The sequence below is a fragment of the Salvelinus namaycush genome, unplaced genomic scaffold (assembly GCF_016432855.1).
Source record: "Salvelinus namaycush isolate Seneca unplaced genomic scaffold, SaNama_1.0 Scaffold79, whole genome shotgun sequence".
Taxonomy (NCBI): Eukaryota; Metazoa; Chordata; class Actinopteri; order Salmoniformes; family Salmonidae; genus Salvelinus; species Salvelinus namaycush.
In genome coordinates this window covers 91,305-112,640 of record NW_024061519.1, presented here as the reverse complement: position 1 = coordinate 112,640, position 21,336 = coordinate 91,305, and the positions used below count along the sequence as shown (strand labels likewise).

General features: G+C 44.7%; 1 protein-coding gene across 1 annotated transcript in view; it reads left to right on the top strand.

Annotated features, from left to right (window-relative positions):
* Window positions 1-21,336, top strand: part of LOC120042821 (pro-interleukin-16-like) — a 75,884-nt gene that overhangs the window by 49,988 nt on the left and 4,560 nt on the right. Inside the window, exons 6-21 of the mRNA XM_038987631.1 lie at window positions 514-587; window positions 1,705-1,972; window positions 2,196-2,313; window positions 3,114-3,246; window positions 4,447-4,534; window positions 7,345-7,628; window positions 7,877-8,023; window positions 8,177-8,335; window positions 10,333-10,471; window positions 10,798-11,377; window positions 11,666-12,461; window positions 13,590-13,777; window positions 14,601-14,769; window positions 19,002-19,103; window positions 19,472-19,697; window positions 20,141-20,274. Coding sequence (XP_038843559.1) covers window positions 514-587; window positions 1,705-1,972; window positions 2,196-2,313; window positions 3,114-3,246; window positions 4,447-4,534; window positions 7,345-7,628; window positions 7,877-8,023; window positions 8,177-8,335; window positions 10,333-10,471; window positions 10,798-11,377; window positions 11,666-12,461; window positions 13,590-13,777; window positions 14,601-14,769; window positions 19,002-19,103; window positions 19,472-19,697; window positions 20,141-20,274 — 3,605 coding nt within the window. The remainder of the gene's footprint in view (window positions 1-513; window positions 588-1,704; window positions 1,973-2,195; window positions 2,314-3,113; window positions 3,247-4,446; window positions 4,535-7,344; window positions 7,629-7,876; window positions 8,024-8,176; window positions 8,336-10,332; window positions 10,472-10,797; window positions 11,378-11,665; window positions 12,462-13,589; window positions 13,778-14,600; window positions 14,770-19,001; window positions 19,104-19,471; window positions 19,698-20,140; window positions 20,275-21,336) is intronic.

The following is a 21,336-nucleotide window of genomic DNA, read 5'->3' as shown; positions in this document are numbered from 1 at the left end:
TTTGATAGGGAAGGTCAAATATACTGTTTAGGTTTTCTACTGCTAAGTTTACACCTTCACTATTACAGTGAAACGTTTTGTCCAGGAAGTTGTCTAAAAGGGATTTAATTTGTTGTTGCCTAATTGTTTTTTGGTAGGTATTCTACTCTACTTTCGTTCCATCTATAGCATTTCTTAATATTACTTAGTTCCTTTGGCTTTTATGCCTCATGATTGAGTATTACTCTGTTCAAGTAGACTGTTATTTTGCTGTGATCTGATAGGGGTGTCAGTGGGCTGACTGTGAACGCTCTGAGAGACTTTGGTTTAATGTCAGTGATAAAGTAATCTAAAGTTATTTCTCTCTCTCTCATTCTCTCTCTCTCTCTCTGTCTCTCTCTCTCTCTCTCTCTCTCTCTCTCTCATTCTCTCTCTCTCTCTCTCTCTCTCTCTCTCTCTCTCTCTCTCTCTCTCTCTCTCTCTCTCTCTCTCTCTCTCTCTCTCTCTCTCTCTCTCTCTCTCTCTCTCTCTTAGGGGATGAGATCCTGGAGTTGAATGGAGAGTCTCTACATGGACTAACTCATGAGGATGCACTACAGAGATTCAAAGTAAGACTGCAGCACCACAACAACACATCATATTACAACATTATTACAGCCATATTACAACATTATTACAGTCATAATACATTATTACAGCCATATTTCAACATTATTACAGCCATAATACAACATTATTACAGACATAATTCAACATTATTACAGCCATAATACAACATTATTGCAGCCATAATACAACATTATTACAGCCATAATACAACATTATTACAGCCATATTTCAACATTATTACAGCCATAATACAACATTATAACAGACATAATACAACATTATTGCAGCCATAATACAACATTATTACAGCCATAATACAACATTATTGCAGCCATAATACAACAGTATTACAGCCATAATATAACATTATTACAGCCATATTACAACATTATTACAGCCATAATACAACATTATTACAGCCATAATACAACATTATTACAGCCATAATACAACATTATTACAGCCATAATACAACATTATTACAGCCATAATACAACATTATTACAGCCATATTACAACATGATGGAGTTAAAAGGATCCCTTTTGATTAGTGAAGACATTTTAGAACAGGGGTCGACAACCCTGTTCCTGGAGTGCCGCAGGTACAGCAGGATTTTGTACCAACTAGGCACCACACCTGACTGACTAAATTCAGAATGATCCTCTCTCTCCCTCTCCATCCCCCTCTACTTCTCTCTCTCTCCTTCTCCCTCACCTTCTCCTCCCTCTCTCCCTCTCCATCCCGCTCTACTTCTCCCTCTCTCCCTCTCCTTCCCGCTCTACTTCTCCCTCTCTCCTTCTCCCTCGCCTTCTCCCTCTCTCCCTCTCCTTCCCGCTCTACTTCTCCCTCTCTACTTCTCCCTCTCTCCTTCTCCCTCTCTCCCTCTCCTTCCCGCTCTCCTTCTCCCTCTCTCCTTCTCCCTCTCTCCCTCTCCTTCCCACTCTACTTCTCCCTCTCTCCTTCTCCCTCTCTCCCTCTCCATCCCGCTCTACTTCTCCCTCTCTCCTTCTCCCTCTCTCCCTCTCCTTCCCGCTCTACTTCTCCCTTTCCCTCGCCTTCTCCTTCTCCCTCTCTCCCTCTCCTTCCCACTCTACTTCTCCCTGTCCCCTCCACAGCAGATAAAGAAGGGTCTGTTGACTCTGGTGGTGAGGACCAGCCTGCGTGTCGGCGCCCTCTGTGGCCAGGCAGCGGTAGCACAGCTGTGTCGATCTCGCTCTCTCAGCTCCAGTACTGGCATGGCCAGGGTCAGCACTGATATGGGGGACTACAATTACCTCAGTGGTGTCACCGCAGCCAACACATACACCAACACCAACACCGTACCTCAGCCGCCTTTGGCCAAACCCCGAGATCGTGTCATGATGGAGATCACCTTGCACAAAGGTCAGGGGTCAAAGATAAGAAGTTCTAAGTTGCATTATGACTTGGAGCTAGAGCATCTAACATACACAATGTCCTATCTGTCTGTCTGTTTGTGTGTGTGTGTGTGTGTGTGTGTGTGTGTGTGTGTGTGTGTGTGTGTGTGTGTGTGTGTGTGTGTGTGTGTGTGTGTGTGTGTGTGTGTGTGTGTGTGTGTGTGCATGCGTGCCTGCGTGTGTTTGTGTAGAGGCTGGTGTGGGGCTGGGCATTGGGCTGTGTTGCGTGCCGTCTGGAGATGGTTGCCGTGGCGTCTATATCCACACCCTGTCCCCTGGGTCGGTGGCACACATGGACAGTAGACTCAGGTAAGGATTAAAGAAACATTCTGTAAATGCTGAATACACATAGCCTGGGTATCTGTTTGTTAACATTCCACACCTTGTCATGAAAAGGAGTCTCTTACCTCAGTACACTTCCCACTTCCTTACTCCCTAGCTGTGGTCCCATTCTTTACCTTTCCACCAAGTGTGCACTTGTACCCTCACTATCATGGATTTCGAAAGGAATCGATGTAGTGGAAACTCCCTCAAGCCATGCTTGCACTAATCCAATGCATTTCAATGCATGAGAGAAGGAGTGAACGAGGAGACTCTGGAGAGGACATTACATAACCGCTCTTCATTAGTCCTTTAGTAGACTCACTCATCCAGAGCAGTTTATTGTTGACACATGGTCTGTGCATATGCTCAACTTGAATCAGTTACTGTACTTTAATCTCCACACTCACTCTCCATCTCCCCTTCCCCTCTCTCTTCCCTCGCTACTCTCTCGTCACCTCCCCTCTCTCTCTCCCCCTCTAATCTCTTTCCCCCTCCCCTCTCTTTCCCCCTCCCCTCTCTCTCCCCCTCACCCCTCTCTCTCCTCCCCTCTCTCGCCCTTCTCTCTCCTCTCTTTCCCCCTCCCCTCTCTCTCTCCCTATCCACTCTCTCACACCCTTTCTCTCCCCCCTCTCTAATCCCTCAACACTCCCTCTCCCCCTCACCTCTCTCTCCACCTCCACACTCTCTCCCCCTCCCCTCTCTCTAACCCCCTTCCCTTCCCCTTCCCTTCCCTCACCCTCCCCCCTCTCTTCCCCTCCCCTCTCTCCCCCTCTTTCCTCTCCTAGATGTGGAGATGAGATTATGGAGATCAACAACACAGTGGTGTACAACATGGTACTGAACGATGTGTACACGGTTCTGAGTCAGTGCTCCCCCGGGCCAGTCCAGATCATCATCAGTCGACACCCCGACCCCAAAGTACGTACCCCGTTTAGCCTTATATACACACCCTGTCTGACCTTATATACACACCCTGTCTGGCCTTATATACACACCCTGTCTAACCTTATATACACTCCCTGTCTGACCTTATATACACACCCTGTCTAACCTTATATACACTCCCTGTCTGACCTTATATACACACCCTGTCTAACCTTATACACACACCCTGTCTGACCTTATATACACACCCTGTCTGACCTTATATACACACCCTGTCTGACCTTATATACACTCCCTGTCTGACCTTCTATACACACCCTGTCTAACCTTATATACACTCCCTGTCTGACCTTATATACACACCCTGTCTGACCTTATATACACACCCTGTCTGACCTTATATACACACCCTGTCTGGCCTTATATACACACCCTGTCTAACCTTATATAAACACCCTGTATGGCCTTATATACACACCCTGTCTGACCTTATATACACACCCTGTCTGGCCTTATATACACCCTGTCTGGCCTTATATACACACCCTGTCTGGCCTTATATAAACACCCTGTCTGACCTTATATACACACCCTGTCTGGCCTTATATACACACCCTGTCTGGCCTTATATACACACCCTGCCTGACCTTATATGCACACCCTGTCTGGCCTTATATACACACCCTGTCTAACCTTATATACACACCCTGTCTAACCTTATATACACACCCTGTCTAACCTTATATACACACCCTGTCTGACCTTATATACACACCCTGTCTAACCTTATACACACACCTTGTCTGACCTTAATTATTGGTCTCCCAAGTGGCACAGTGGTATAACACACTGCATCTCAGTGCTAGAGGCGACACTACCGACCCTGGTTCAATCTCGGTCTGTATCACAGCTGGCCATGATCGGGAGTCTCATAACGCGGTGCACAATTGGCCCAGTGTCGTCCGGGTTGGGGGAGGGTTTGGCTCGGGTAGGCTGTCAATGTAAATAACAATTTGTTCTTAACTGACTTGCCTAGTTCAATAAAGGTTCAATTAAAATATGTAAAATATACTGTACACACACTGTCTGGCCTTATATAAACTAGTTTACTGTGGTACAGATGCACATGTGTGTAGTGTTGGGGAGGGAGTGTGTTGATTTTTGTGGTGAGTGTTTGTGTGTGGGGTGTGTGTGTGTGTGTGTTAAATGCAATGTGTCTGTGTGTATCTTTAGGTGTCAGAGCAGCAGCTGAACGATGCCATAGCCCAGGCTGTAGAGACCAGCCAACTAAAGCAGGACGCCAGTCAGTGGAGTATAGAAGGTAACAACCTTTATCAACTCAGTGGAGTATAGAAGGTAACAACCTTTATCAACTCAGTGGAGTATAGACAGTAACAACCTTTATCAACTCAGTGGAGTATAGACAGTAACAACCTTTATCATCTCAGTGGAGTATAGACAGTAACAACCTTTATTAACTCAGTGGAGTATAGACAGTAACAACCTTTATTAACTCAGTGGAGAATAGACAGTAACAACCTTTATTAACTCAGTGGAGTATAGACAGTAACAACCTTTATCATCTCAGTGGAGTATAGACAGTAACAACCTTTATCATCTCAGTGGACTATAGACAGTAACAACCTTTATCAACTCAGTGGAGTATAGACAGTAACAACCTTTATCAACTCAGTGGACTATAGACAGTAACAACCTTTATCAACTCAGTGGACTATAGACAGTAACAACCTTTATCATCTCAGTGGAGTATAGACAGTAACAACCTTTATCATCTCAGTGGAGTATAGACAGTAACAACCTTTATCAACTCAGTGGAGTATAGACAGTAACAACCTTTATCATCTCAGTGGAGTATAGACAGTAACAACCTTTATCAACTCAGTGGACTATAGACAGTAACAACCTTTATCAACTCAGTGGAGTATAGACAGTAACAACCTTTATCATCTCAGTGGGGTATAGACAGTAACAACCTTTATCAACTCAGTGGAGTACAGACAGTAACAACCTTTATCATCTCAGTGGAGTATAAACAGTAACAACCTTTATCATCTCAGTGGAGTATAGACAGTAACAACCTTTATCAACTCAGTGGACTATAGACAGTAACAACCTTTATCATCTCAGTGGAGTATAGACAGTAACAACCTTTATCATCTCAGTGGACTATAGACAGTAACAACCTTTATCATCTCAGTGGAGTATAGACAGTAACAACCTTTATCATCTCAGTGGAGTATAGACAGTAACAACCTTTATCATCTCAGTGGAGTATAAACAGTAACAACCTTTATCATCTCAGTGGAGTATAAACAGTAACAACCTTTATCATCTCAGTGGAGTATAGACAGTAACAACCTTTATCATCTCAGTGGAGTATAAACAGTAACAACCTTTATCAACTCAGTGGAGTATAGACAGTAACAACCTTTATCATCTCAGTGGAGTATAGACAGTAACAACCTTTATCATCTCAGTGGAGTATAGACAGTAACAACCTTTATCATCTCAGTGGAGTATAGACAGTAACAACCTTTATCATCTCAGTGGACTATAGACAGTAACAACCTTTATCATCTCAGTGGACTATAGACAGTAACAACCTTTATTAACTCAGTGGACTATAGACAGTAACAACCTTTATCATCTCAGTGGAGTATAGACATTAACAACCTTTATCATCTCAGTGGAGTATAGACAGTAACAACCTTTATCAACTCAGTGGACTATAGACAGTAACAACCTTTATCATCTCAGTGGAGTATAGACAGTAACAACCTTTATCATCTCAGTGGACTATAGACAGTAACAACCTTTATTAACTCAGTGGAGTATAGACAGTAACAACCTTTATTAACTCAGTGGAGTATAGACAGTAACAACCTTTATCAACTCAGTGGAGTATAGACAGTAACAACCTTTATCAACTCAGTGGACTATAGACAGTAACAACCTTTATCAACTCAGTGGACTATAGACAGTAACAACATTTATCATCTCAAAGGAGTATAGACAGTAACAACCTTTATCATCTCAGTGGAGTATAGACAGTAACAACCTTTATCAACTCAGTGGAGTATAGACAGTAACAACCTTTATCAACTCAGTGGAGTATAGACAGTAACAACCTTTATTAACTCAGTGGACTATAGACAGTAACAACCTTTATCAACTCAGTGGAGTATAGACAGTAACAACCTTTATCAACTCAGTGGACTATAGACAGTAACAACCTTTATCATCTCAGTGGACTATAGACAGTAACAACCTTTATCATCTCAGTGGAGTATAGACAGTAACAACCTTTATTAACTCAGTGGAGTATAGACAGTAACAACCTTTATTAACTCAGTGGAGTATAGACAGTAACAACCTTTATTAACTCAGTGGAGAATAGACAGTAACAACCTTTATTAACTCAGTGGAGTATAGACAGTAACAACCTTTATTAACTCAGTGGAGTATAGACAGTAACAACCTTTATTAACTCAGTGGACTATAGACAGTAACAACCTTTATTAACTCAGTGGACTATAGACAGTAACAACCTTTATCAACTCAGTGGAGTATAGACAGTAACAACCTTTATTAACTCAGTGGAGTATAGACAGTAACAACCTTTATTAACTCAGTGGACTATAGACAGTAACAACCTTTATTAACTCAGTGGAGTATAGACAGTAACAACCTTTATCAACTCAGTGGAGTATAGACAGTAACAACCTTTATCATCTCTCAGCTAGTTCAGCTTCGCCAGACGATAATGCACACACATTACCTTCTGTAATATTACTGCATTGTGTTTCATCAGGATAAATTAATGTCTCCCACGTCCCATCTCTTTCGCTCACCTACCTACCTACCTACCTACCTACCTACCTACCTACCTACCTACCTACCTACCTACCTACCTACCTACCTACCTACCTACCTACCTACCTACCTACCTACCTACCTACCTACCTACCTACCTACCTACCTACCTACCTACCTACCTACCTACCTACCTACCTACCTACCTACCTACCTACCTACCTACCTACCTACCTTTCTACCTTTCTACCTTTCTACCTTTCTATCTGGTCTCTCTCTGTGACCTCTTAACCCCAGGCCTGCGTAGGTCTGACCCCTGCTCCCACTCCAGAGGGAAGTGTGAGCGCTGTGTGGCGAGGAACTTCAGCCAACTGACTGCCCGGCGAGCCCAGAAGAACATGACCCGCTCCTGTAGTGACAGCAACACATACAACCAGAACCACCATCATAACCATCAGCACAACCGCTGCCCCGGACCAGGAACCGACCTGGTTAATGGTCAAACCCTGACTATACCCAACCACAACCACAACACACACCATAATCTGATGGAAAGGGTCCACAGCCTCTACATCCCCATGGTAACTCAACACAACCAAGCATCCCAGAATAATCTGTCATGGTTCTAGAGGATCATACCTCTTTGTCTCGTGGTTGTAGGGGTTCTAGGGGTCATGGTTCTAGAGATTCTAATCCGTCTTTATCTCATTGGTGTAGGAGTTCTAGGGGTCATGGTTCGAGGGTTCTAATACCTCTTTGTCTCATGTTTCTGAGAGTTCAAGGGGTCATGGTTCTAGGGTCCTTATCCGTCTTGATCTCATGGTTCTAGGGGTCCACGCCTGAGCCCTGGTGTGATAACAGACTGTCTGCATTGGTCTACCCTGTCCCTGATGACGACTACAACGTCCCCTACAACTCCCCAGCAGCCAACCTCTCCAGCCAGCGCACGTTAGACCTGGCCACAAGGGGAAATAAGGTAGCTTAACTCCAGACGTTTCCATACAAGCTTTTGGAAGGCCACACTTTAGGCACCAAATGGAAGAATAATGCACTGAAACAGGCTGGGACTACCTGGACTTGTCCAATAAGAAACGTTTATATAACACATATTTTCCTAATCTGACCCTAGAACAGGCCCAAAGCCCTGGCACCTCCAAGGAGGTACTGCCGACACCAGGACGTCACTAGTGAGGAGGGGGCCCCTGGGGGCCTGCCAGACTCCAATGTTTCCAGTAGAGGCTCCCCTGTTAGAGAGGACGGATGGAGTCCCACACATACAAACTGTCAGGTAGGGAGAGAACATTATTTACACCTATTTACAATGATAGTCTGGTTTCTCCCATTTGGTGCCTAATGAACACAACCCACTAATGCAGAAAAGGACAGCATCTGACATAATCTCACTGTTTTTGTATTTTTTTGTTCCCACGTAATATGCTAAAAGATGCTGAATTTACTAAGTATACACTTATCTAACCAGTCATCTTGACTTAAACATGTATTACTGTGGATGGATGGATGAATAGGTATATTGTAAGCAGGTTTGAACTTTAAAAAAATAATGAAATTGAATCGACGGATCAAAGTAATGTAAATATCGATGCATCTCAACAGGACTTTAGCAGCATGATATGACTGGCTGTCATTCATACTGCCGTACATCTGAGGAAGAGCTAGACTGCATGCTTCTATTGCCCATAAATGGTAGCTACTGTAAGGAAGAAGGGGGCGTGCTCAAAATCTCTGTAAAACAGTTGCGTAGTCTCCATGCATCAGGCATCAGCTGTGGTTGAGACACGTCATTCTGTTTTGCATTGGTTATTCCGCTTGCATATTCTCTGAAACCACAACTGTCTGTGAAGCTGATCTGCAGAGCTGGGTCGACTTCATTAAGGCATGCAACGGAAACGTCTTAATACGAAAATGAACGTTTCTTATTGGACAAGTCCAGGTAGTCCCTCCCTGTTTCTTCTATTTGGTGCCTAATGAACACAACAGGACAATGTGATGGACATTTTTATGTTTGTGCTTTTCTATAAACCAATTTCTATGTTCTCTGTTTGTGCTTTTCTATAAACCAATTTCTGTGTTCAATCAAGTGACTGATTGAACGAATCCTCACTATCAGTATCTGCAGTTTGGCAGTACGCCCAGACCCTTGTTTAGAGAAATTATATCTCAGTTTCAAGGTCTCAGCTTAGAGAAGAAGCCTCGTGAGGTACTGGTCTGTCACATGCATGACCCAGTATTGGTCGTCACATGAATGAAACAAACATTAATTCTGAATGATGAATAAGCTAAATCATGCAAATATAACTTGTCAGTATATAAGGGAGCTAATGGGACTGCCCTGTTAGAGCTCACTTCAGATTGTTACTATATGTATCTAAGTCTGACTGGGACCTCTCCAACCTGCTGACAATAAAGAGTGATTCGTGTCCCTGTGTAAGAATTTCCACAATTACAACATTAGACATTAGTGCAGAGAAGGATAACATTAGACATAATCTCACTGTTTTTCTTTTTCTCTGTCTGTAAGCAATATGCTAAAACATGCTGAATTGACTAAATACAGTATACTAATATAATTTGCCTCTAACTAATGTGTATTGTCCCATGTGTTGTTTCTGCATCCACATCTACATGCTTCCAGCTTGTTAGCAGTGTGTACAAGGCTTTGAGAAAGATCATAAGGTTACTGTGTAGAAATGTATGTGGAACCGTTTCATACTCTTGAATGTGTGTTGGTGAATGTTTTGCATGGAGATGACTTTGGACTGAGAATGGTGCTTTTTCAAATAGAAAATATGAACACACCAGTCATACCTTTACATTTTTGTTTACAGAATGTCATACATTCATGCCTTTGAGCGGGCATGGATGGACAAATATGACACCTCTTCCCTATGTATCCTGTCCCTGAAACATTAAACCTTAAACCTGTCTCACAATGCAAGCTTTTATAGTAAGGATGGCTTCTCTCCGTTCTGGAAGTATTTGCTTATGTGTTTGTGACTCACCTGTAATTCTGAAAGATGCTTGTGTTATACCCACATCAGGCATGAAGCTATTGGATATCATAGAATGGCCTTGCCTTGGCACTGTGTGTGATTCAATTATGTTCTGCATCTGGTCGTTGTGAGTGTGATGGATGGATGCATGTCCATGTGAAGTTGTGGAGGGTAACGGGCGGTAGTAAATGCAGGGTGAATTACTAAACCTTTCTGCGGTCAGAGGCTGAGTGGTGCGCTCAACGTTTTAACTTCCTGTTTATCTGTGTTCCAGGAAGTAGAGAGTGAGAGAGAAAGAGAGAGAGAACACTCAGGGGGAAGTGGAGAGACTCTGACTCACTCAGAGGCTCGCTCTGCTGCCATCACTGACTGCCCTCGATCCTCATCCTGCACAGAAGACAGACTACACACAGGTATCGTATGGGAACCTCGATACTTTTTTACACCATTTGTAAATACAGAGCTAACAGTTGCAGTTGCAGGGCCATTTGCAGTTCATTTGCAGTTTGTTTCCTGAAAGACAACATGTTATTTAGTTGTGAACGCCATCTTTAGGATCATTTCTTACATTGTGACATTTAATGGCACCACAACTTACTATTTAACGTTATTAGTAAAGCAGAAAGCTGTGCAGGTATGAATGCATTATTTTAATGAGGGCAGTGTGAGTCTAGCTCATTATGAAGTACTTGTGTCTCTCCTGCTCTTAGACTGTGTTTCCTGTGTTGTCTGTGTTCAGGTGCTGAATCTGCCTTCCACCTCTGCTCCCAGAGTAAGAGGCCGGGCCTGAGGAGGCAGGGCCGCGTGGAGCAGCTCCCCCCAGAAAAGCTTCACGACCCCTGGGTTAGGATCTCCGACAGCGCCCCTGATCTTGGAGGTCCTGAAGACCCCCATCAGAACCAGAGTCTGACTCATCCGAGCACACACCGTCACAACACACACTCCCACAGTAGCACACACCAACAACAAACACACCATCTCAGCTCACACCACGACGCCACACACACTCCATCCCAAACCGACAGACAACCAAACGACACACACTCCCCAGTCGCCATGAGCCAACCGAGTGAGTTTCCTGAGCTTCCTGAACTTAACTGTACTTCCACCCACCACACCGCCCCAGACCCCACCACCCCCTCCACCCCTGCCTCCCTAATCTCCACCCCTAGCCCAAGGACTGAGGACCCCCCAGGGATGAGGAAGGGCCCCCCAGTTGCCCCCAAGCCTGTGTGGAACCGTCAGAGCCTCAGGAGTATTAGGAATGGGAGGCCCCAGGCTGAGCTGGCCAAACCCCTGGACATCAGAGGCGCTGGAACGTACGTAGTGTTTCTCCACAACATTTCTCCTTTATCTTGTGTTTTATGCAAATGTGGCGGAGGCGGTTCAGTCTTGCCTGAGATCTGAAGACTTGTGTTAGCACCTAAAGTGTAGGCCTTTATTTCAGTGGGTTGAGGTGGTGTTGAAGGGTATAGGTGACCTGGCTTTGATTCCCAGTCGGTCCATCAAATATTGTGTGTTCATGAGTTATAAGCCAACAAGAATTTCTGTCTCGTAAATTATTCAGGTGGATGGACAATAACATTTCAAAATGTGTATTTCAACAGCACCTTCGGGGTACGTCTGCGACCCACCTCCTCTGCAGCCCAGCTGTCAATCAAGCAGAAGATCCATTCATTTGAGACCTTCTCTAGTCCTGAGGGTAAGGGTGAGGAGACAGAGGGCAACAACAGGAGGCCCCTAGCCCCCTCCACTTCCCTCCCTCTGAAGGACAAGGCACCCGTCAGGAGGGACCCCCCTCTCTTAGAGGAGAATGGCACAATTCAACATGACATGGGCAAAGGAGCCAAAGTGACCTCTCCAATCCCTGACGAGGACAAGTACAGGAGGATGTCCTCTGTTCCCCCTGCAGCCTCTCCTCACTCCATCCTTCCGCCTTCTCCTGCCTCCCACCCTTCTCCTCCTACCTGCTTTTCTCTTCTTCCGACCCCCCTCCTTGCCTCGGAGCTCCAGACCCCAGTGGAAGAGACAACAGGCCCCAATGCAGAGATCTCTGACTCGCCATCCCCCGAGGACATCACCACCACCCCATCCACCCTAGAGGCACCTCTCCCCGAGGCCGAACCAGAAACAGAGCCCCTGGATGGGGCTGTAGAGGCCTCCATCTCCCCCTCCGGCCCGGTGCCCAGGAGGTCCAGCAGCTCCAAGGGAGAGAGCTTTGGTCCACTACAACCACCAGAGGAGGGGGAGGGAGACCAGAGCCATGCCCAGGTTCAGGGCAAGCAGGCCAGCCTGCGGACACGTAGCCTGCCCCTGCCTGCCTCTCCCTCCCCGGATGGGTCAACAACTCTAAGAGGACTGGAGGGAGAGAGCCTGGGGAAGATACTTTCCTTCAGTAACCAGGTGCGTCTTTGGTCCACACTTTACATTACATCACATTGTCCAAGTGTAAATTGTAAAATGTCCAATTTAACTGATGAAATGTATGAAATGTCACATAAGCTTCATACCAGTTGAATAACCCATGTAATTACTGTGTAACAGGTGCATGCAATACGTTTGTAACTGTCATTTAGTGTGTGGATTGTGCGCACCTGCGACACTTGGCAATAGTTTGCTTGGGAAACAATATAATTTATATAATATTCTGTTATATTTCATTATATTCTTACTATAAAATATATGTGTTTTGACTGTGGTAAGGGCACAGGAATATAAGTGTATTGTCTGCTAAATGAACAAATGAACTACAGGCTATCCCACTGGCACAGACTGGCACAATTCAACGTCAATTCAACATCTGTACCGTGGGAATGAGGTGGAAACAATGCTGATTAAAACAGTGTGTGCCCAGTGGGATGCCATAGCCAGACGAAGCACCGTAACATAGTCAACTCAGCTGTTCTGTTCTTCTTCATTTGTTTTCCCCTCCATTCTCTTAGATAAAAGGCCTATTATTCTCATCTGATGTTGTGAACAGATAATGATTTAAGTGGTTCATTATGTTGATTAAGGTCCTTGAGATAATAATAATAATAATTACTACAGTGTAGGCTGCTGATGGGAATGAGTGTCAGCAGACATTTCATTTGAAGTCAATTCACCCGGTTGGGATTTGGCAACTTATTGTAGACTAATTGGATAATTACTTTAGACTATTATAGAAAGAACACGTGACAGTTGTTTCACCCATGGTGTAAGAAGGTGCTATAATGGCCTCTTGAGGTGGGATGAACAGCAGAGCCCTAACCATAACATGTTTTATACTCTGCTCTACTCTACTCTACTCTACTCTACTCTACTCTACTCTGCTCTACTCTGCTCTGCTCTACTCTATCTTATCGGCTCTGCTCTACTCTGCTCTGCTTTACTTTTATCTGCTCTACTCTACTCTTATCTGCTCTGCTCTACTTTTCTCTGATCTACTCTACTCTTATCTGCTCTGCTCTACTTTTATCTGCTCTGCACTGCTCTGCTCTACTCTTATCTGCTCTGCTCTACTATTAACTGCTCTGCTCTACTCTATTCCAGGTTTCCCATGCCTTGATGCGTTCCATGCACTCCCTGCTCCCCTCCCCCTGTCCTACTAGGCCAGGTAACCCCGGGTCAGACCCACACCCTGCATCCCCTCTAGTCTGCAGCCCGGAGGAGCCCGACCCGGCCCAGAACACCCCCCTCTCCCCTGGCCCCGACAGCAATGAGAATAGCTTCTCTGTCAGGTAAAAACTCTCTCAAAACATCAACATACAGCATATACCAGGGTTGGGCTCAATTCCATTACAATTCAATCAATTCAGGAAGTAAAAGGAAGTTCCTATTCCATTTTCTCTCAGTGCTTCTCTATGACAATAATTTCAAATTGGAATTTCAGTTTACTTCCTAAATTGATGTAATTGAAATGGAATTGACTCTTACCCTGGTATATACAGCATATTCTCTGTTTCAATGACTGATACCAGACAGGCATACACATACTACCTCTCAGGTGATTGGATGAAAAGGTATAAATATACACTGATTTCACAAGAGCTGATAATAGTCTAGTACGTCTATAGACCTACACTGTAGGAGTGCTTGCTATGAAAAAAGTAAGATAGCACTGCTCCCTGGAAGTCCGATTCTGTAAAGTAGAGATGGCATTTTATATTATCAGATGGAACAGGCATATTTTAAATCAAATCTTTTCTGTAATTTGTCCCTGCTTCACAGGGCTTAATGCAATCGCGGCAGTATCATCTTTAGTCAGAGGAAGTATGAACACAGGAAGTGAACAAACAGGAAGTCACACGTGTTGTTCCTGTTCTGAGATGTGTCATTATGTCTAAAGTGTTAATCTGACTGAAATCCTCTCAGAGTTTAGTCTGTAACAGATTGACCAGACTAAAACATAACTCTCTATTTAGTTTTCATACAGTGAAATGCATGATTATGAGAGTAGCTACGATGAACCTGTCATACAGAAGGTGTGTCTGTGTGTGTGTTCTGTATGTGACCAGTGTCAGTGCGTGAGTTGAACTGTGTTTGCTTCCTTATTCCTCTCAGCCTATCTGATCTGAGGCAGTGTACCATTGAGCGGGGGGAGGAGGGAGGGGACCTGGTCTCACGCCCATCTCCGTCAGCATGTGCCCACTCTGTTATCTCAGCCATCCCTCCACAGGAAATACAGACCATGATCCAGGAAGTGAAAGCTCTGGATGAGGAAACACTGAAGGTGAAACTTTATCAGTCAGTCTGTCTGTCAGTCATTCTGTCCGTGTGTCCGGCCTGTCTGTTTCATTGTTATTAATTTATTTGGAGGTCCATCCATCTCTTCCTCACTAGAAGGGCCTCGCTGACTATATTAGGATGTCAAATAATGATGTTCCCCACATGAACACCACATGAACACCACATGAACAACACCACATGAACAACACCACATGAACACCACATGAACATCACATCAGCACCACATGAACACCACATGAACAACACTACATGAACAACACTACATGAACAACACTACATGAACACCACATCAACACCACTTGAACACCACTTGAACACCACATCAACACCACATCAACACCACATCAACACCACTTGAACACCACATGAACACCACATGAACACCACATGAACACCACATGAACACCACATGAACACCACATCAACACCACATGAACACCACATGAACACCACATCAACACCACATGAACACCACATGAACACCACATGAACACCACATGAACACCATATGAACACCACATGAACACCACATGAACACCACATCAGCACCACATCAACACCACATGAACACCACATCAACACTACATGAACACCACATCAACACCACATCAACACCACATCAACACCACATAAACACCACATGAACACCACATGAACACCACATGAACACCACATGAACACCACATGAACAACACTACATGAACAACACTACATGAACAACACTACATGAACACCACATGAACACCACATGAACACCACATCAGCACCACATCAGCACCACATCAGCACCACATCAACACCACATGAACACCACATGAACACCACATCAACACCACATGAACACCACATGAACACCACATGAACACCACATCAACACCACATCAACACCACATCAACACCACATGAACACCACATGAACACCACATGAACACCACATGAACACCACATGAACACCACATGAACAACACTACATGAACAACACTACATGAACAACATTACATGAACACCACATGAACACCACATGAACACCACATGAACACCACATCAACACCACTTGAACACCACTTGAACACCACTTGAACACCACATGAACACCACATGAACACCACATGAACACCACATGAACACCACATGAACACCACATCAACACCACTTGAACACCACATGAACACCACATGAACACCACATGAACACCACATGAACACCACATGAACACCACATGAACACCACATGAACACCACATCAACACCACATCAACACCACATCAACACCACATCAACACCACATGAACACCACATGAACACCACATGAACACCACATGAACACCATATGAACACCATATGAACACCACATGAACACCACATGAACACCACATCAGCACCACATCAGCACCACATCAACACCACATCAACACCACATCAGCACCACATCAACACCACATGAACACCACATCAACACCACATCAACACCACATCAACACCACATCAACACCACATAAACACCACATCAACACCACATGAACACCACATGAACACCACATGAACACCACATGAACACCACATCAGCACCACATCAACACCACATGAACACCACATGAACACCACATCAGCACCACATCAACACCACATGAACACTACATCAACATCCGGTCATGACAGACTGTCAACTCTTACTGTTGAGAATCTCTCATCTCTGGTCTACTCTCTAAGTGGTTGAGGTAATCTATACCCCTGAGTCCGAGGCTGCATCCCAAATGACATGCTATTCCCTCTAAAGTGCACTACGTTTGAGCAGGGCCCATAAGGCTCTGGACAATAGGGTGCTGTGTGGGAAGCATGGTAAGAGCTGCTCTCTCATGCAGTACTCAACACTGGCTTCTGCTAAACAACACGCTTGTAGGAATGAGCTCCACTACAGGACTGGAGGGACCATTAAGGATTACGTTAGAGTGCTCAGCTGCAGGTGTGTGTGTGTGTGTGTGTGTGTGTGTGTGTGTGTGTGTGTGTGTGTGTGTGTGTGTGTGTGTGTGTGTGTGTGTGTGTGTGTGTGTGTGTGTGTGTGTGTGTGTGTATTAAGAGGCTTTCAGGGAGGAAAGAGTATCACAGTTTGCATTAAAAGGCTTTCAGGGAGGACAGAGTATCACAGTGTGTATTGAAAGGCTTTCAGGGAGGACAGAGTATCACAATGTGTATTAAGAGGCTTTCAGGGAGGACAGAGTATCACAGTGTGTATTAAGAGGCTTTCAGGGAGGACAGAGTATCACAGTGTGTATTAAGAGGCTTTCAGGGAGGACAGAGTATCACAGTGTGTATTAAGAGGCTTTCAGGGAGGACAGAGTATCACAGTGTGTATTAAGAGGCTTTCAGGGAGGACAAAGTATCACAGTGTGTATTAAGAGGCTTTCAGGGAGGACAGAGTATCACAGTGTGTATTAAGAGGCTTTCAGGGAGGACAGAGTATCACAGTGTGTATTAAGAGGCTTTCAGGGAGGACAGAGTATCACAGTGTGTATTAAGAGGCTTTCAGGGAGGACAGAGTATCACAGTGTGTATTGAAAGGCTTTCAGGGAGGACAGAGTATCACAGTGTGTATTGAAAGGCTTTCAGGGAGGACAGAGTATCACAGTGTGCATTAAGAGGCTTTCAGGGAGGACAGAGTATCACAGTGTGTATTAAGAGGCTTTCAGGGAGGACAGAGTATCACAGTGTGTATTGAAAGGCTTTCAGGGAGGACAGAGTATCACAGTGTGTATTAAGAGGCTTTCAGGGAGGACAGAGTATCACAGTGTGTATTAAGAGGCTTTCAGGGAGGACAGAGTATCACAGTGTGTATTAAGAGGCTTTCAGGGAGGAAAGAGTATCACAGTGTGTATTGAAAGGCTTTCAGGGAGGACAGAGTATCACAGTGTGTATTAAGAGGCTTTCAGGGAGGACAGAGTATCACAGTGTGTATTGAAAGGCTTTCAGGGAGGACAGAGTATCACAGTGTGTATTGAAAGGCTTTCAGGGAGGACAGAGTATCACAGTGTGTATTGAAAGGCTTTCAGGGAGGACAGAGTATCACAGTGTGTATTGAAAGGCTTTCAGGGAGGACAGAGTATCACAGTGTGTATTAAGAGGCTTTCAGGGAGGACAGAGTATCACAGTGTGTATTAAAAGGCTTTCAGGGAGGACAGAGTATCACAATGTGTATTAAGAGGCTTTCAGGGAGGACAGAGTATCACAGTGTGTATTAAGAGGCTTTCAGGGAGGACAGAGTATCACAGTGTGTATTAAGAGGCTTTCAGGGAGGACAGAGTATCACAATGTGTATTAAGAGGCTTTCAGGGAGGACAGAGTATCACAGTGTGTATTAAGAGGCTTTCAGGGAGGACAGAGTATCACAGTGTGTATTAAGAGGCTTTCAGGGAGGACAGAGTATCACAGTGTGTATTAAGAGGCTTTCAGGGAGGACAGAGTATCACAGTGTGTATTAAGAGGCTTTCAGGGAGGACAGAGTATCACAGTGTGTATTGAAAGGCTTTCACGCACGCACGCACGCACGCACGCACGCACGCACGCACGCACGCACGCACGCACGCACGCACGCACGCACGCACGCACACACACACACACACACACACCTCTCTCGAAGGACCACTTGGCTCTGTGCTCAGGAGAACATCTGTATGCATTTCCTTTCTCGATATGTCATTACCGCACTCTTACTACAATGTGTGTGTGTGCCTGTGTGTCTGTTTGTGTGTGTGTGTGTGTCTGGTGTGTGTGTGTGTGTGTGTTTGCCTGTTTGTGTGTGTGTGCGTGTCTGGTGTGTGTTTGTGTGTGTCTGGTGTAAAGCCCGGAGGTGAGGGCGAGAAACTTGGTCCCCCTCGGCTCTCTCCCAGACATACAATCATCTGGAAACTGTCAACAACAGCTGGGGTTTAATAATCAAACTGAGATATCTCTGTGAATGGCCACGAATCGTCTGACTCACGTCATAAAAGTATTAATCGTCTCAGAGTAACAGGGCTACTGATCTAGGATCAAGTTTGTCTTTTAGATCACATTGAATAAGATTACATGGACGGGGGGACCTGATCCTAGATCAGCACTCCTACTCTTTATAGATAACAACAAGAACCAGCAGTAACATTGTAAAGTGAGCGGAAAACCTTAAAATATTATTTTGAATGTTAGAATGAAAGAGATGACTTCTTTCCATCCCTTTTTCTAGCAATTTGAGCACATCCAAGTGGTGATTCTGCACAAGGAGGAAGGAGCAGGTCTGGGTTTCAGCATTGCAGGTGGGATAGACCTGGAGAGCAAGGCCACCACAGTGAGTATACTGAAAGGTCATGCTAGAGCAGATGAAAAGTGATGACATCCTCAGAATTGATGTTAAAGATTGTATTTCTGTGTGTTGTGTGCTATCTGAGGGAGTTGAGAATTCTGCAGAAGACACATTTCTGTTGTTCACTGTAACATATTGTATGGACAATAAAGTGTCTATATTAGTTAGGAGCGTGATTTTGGACTTAAATATTAAAGATAGGATCCCATGGCTATAAAGCCCTGGTACTGTCCTTTCTAGCATGGCCAGATAGTGACAACTCTACAAAATGTCTGCCAGCTGCTCCACCAATCAAGGTGAATTGCTTAGAATGGGAATGTGAATTGTAAATGTTCTGACATTTCTCCCTCCAGGTACATCGTGTTTTCCCCCACGGCCTGGCGGCTCAAGAGGGGACCGTGGAGAAGGGTGACGAGGTGCTGTCCATCAACGGCCAGACACTAAGGGGTGCGACACACGCTGACGCCACCGCCACGCTGCGCCAGGCCCGCACCATGAGACTGGCCGTGGTGGTGGTGAGCAAGGGGAGAGAGGGAGGAGGAGGAGGAGGGAACAAGACTGATGATTCCTCTGTCAGCAGTAGCAGTACAGACCTCAACCCCACAGGTGAGTAGAAGGTGGTCAGACAAGTTCACCTAGTAAGACAGCACACACAACACTGTGCAGGTGTGTGTGTGTGTGTGTGTGTGTGTGTGTGTGTGTGTGTGTGTGTGTGTGTGTGTGTGTGTGTGTGTGTGTGTGTGTGTGTGTGTGTGTGTGTGTGTGTGTGTGTGTGTGTTTGTGTGTGTGAGCGTACATCAAATCCAATTTTATTGGTTGCGTACACATTATTTAGCAGATGTTTTTGCAGGTGTAGCAAAATGCTTGCATTTGTGGCTGTATCATACAGTGTATGTACTGTATGTATACGTTGGTTATTCATCTCTCTCTCTCTCTCTCTCTCTCTCTCTCTCTCTCTCTCTCTCTCTCTCTCTCTCTCTCTCTCTCTCTCTCTCTCTCTCTCTCTGTCTGTCTGTCTGTAGTGGAGGATGGGGGAGCCATGCTGACTGTGGAGCTGGAGACAGGAGGAGGGGGTGTGGGCTTCAGTTTGGATGGAGGGAAAGGCTCTAGCCATGGAGACAGGCCTCTGGTCATCAACAGGATCTTTAAAGGTACAGTAATATCCATGGAGACAGGCCTCTGGTCATCAACAGGATCTTTAAAGTTACAGTAATATCCATGGAGACAGGCCTCTGGTCATCAACAGGATCTTTAAAGTTACAGTAATATCCATGGAGACAGGCCTCTGGTCATCAACAGGATATTTAAAAGTACAGTAATATTCATGGAGACAGGCCTCTGGTCATCAACAGGATATTTAAAGGTACAGTAATATCCATGGAGACAGGCCTCTGGTCATCAACAGGATATTTAAAGGTACAGTACTATCCATGGAGACAGGCCTCTGGTCATCAACAGGATATTTAAAAGTACAGTAATATCCATGGAGACAGGCCTCTGGTCATCAACAGGATCTTTAAAGGTACAGTAATATCCATGGAGACAGGCCTCTGGTCATCAACAGGATATTTAAAGGTACAGTAATATCCATGGAGACAGGCCTCTGGTCATCAACAGGATATTTAAAGGTACAGTAATATCCATGGAGACAGGCCTCTGGTCATCAACAGGATCTTTAAAGGTACAGTAATATCCATGGAGACAGGCCTCTGGTCATCAACAGGATATTTAAAGGTACAGTAATATCCATGGAGACAGGCCTCTGGTCATCAACAGGATATTTAAAGGTACAGTACTATTCATGGAGACAGGCCTCTGGTCATCAACAGGATATTTAAAGTTACAGTACTATCCATGGAGACAGGCCTCTGGTCATCAACAGGATATTTAAAGTTACAGTACTATCCATGGAGACAGGCCTCTGGTCATCAACAGGATATTTAAAGGTACAGTAATATCCATGGAGACAGGCCTCTGGTCATCAACAGGATATTTAAAGGTACAGTAATATCCATGGAGACAGGCCTCTGGTCATCAACAGGATATTTAAAGTTACAGTACTATCCATGGAGACAGGCCTCTGGTCATCAACAGGATATTTAAAGGTACAGTAATATCCATGGAGACAGGCCTCTGGTCATCAACAGGATATTTAAAGGTACAGTAATATCCATGGAGACAGGCCTCTGGTCATCAACAGGATATTTAAAGGTACAGT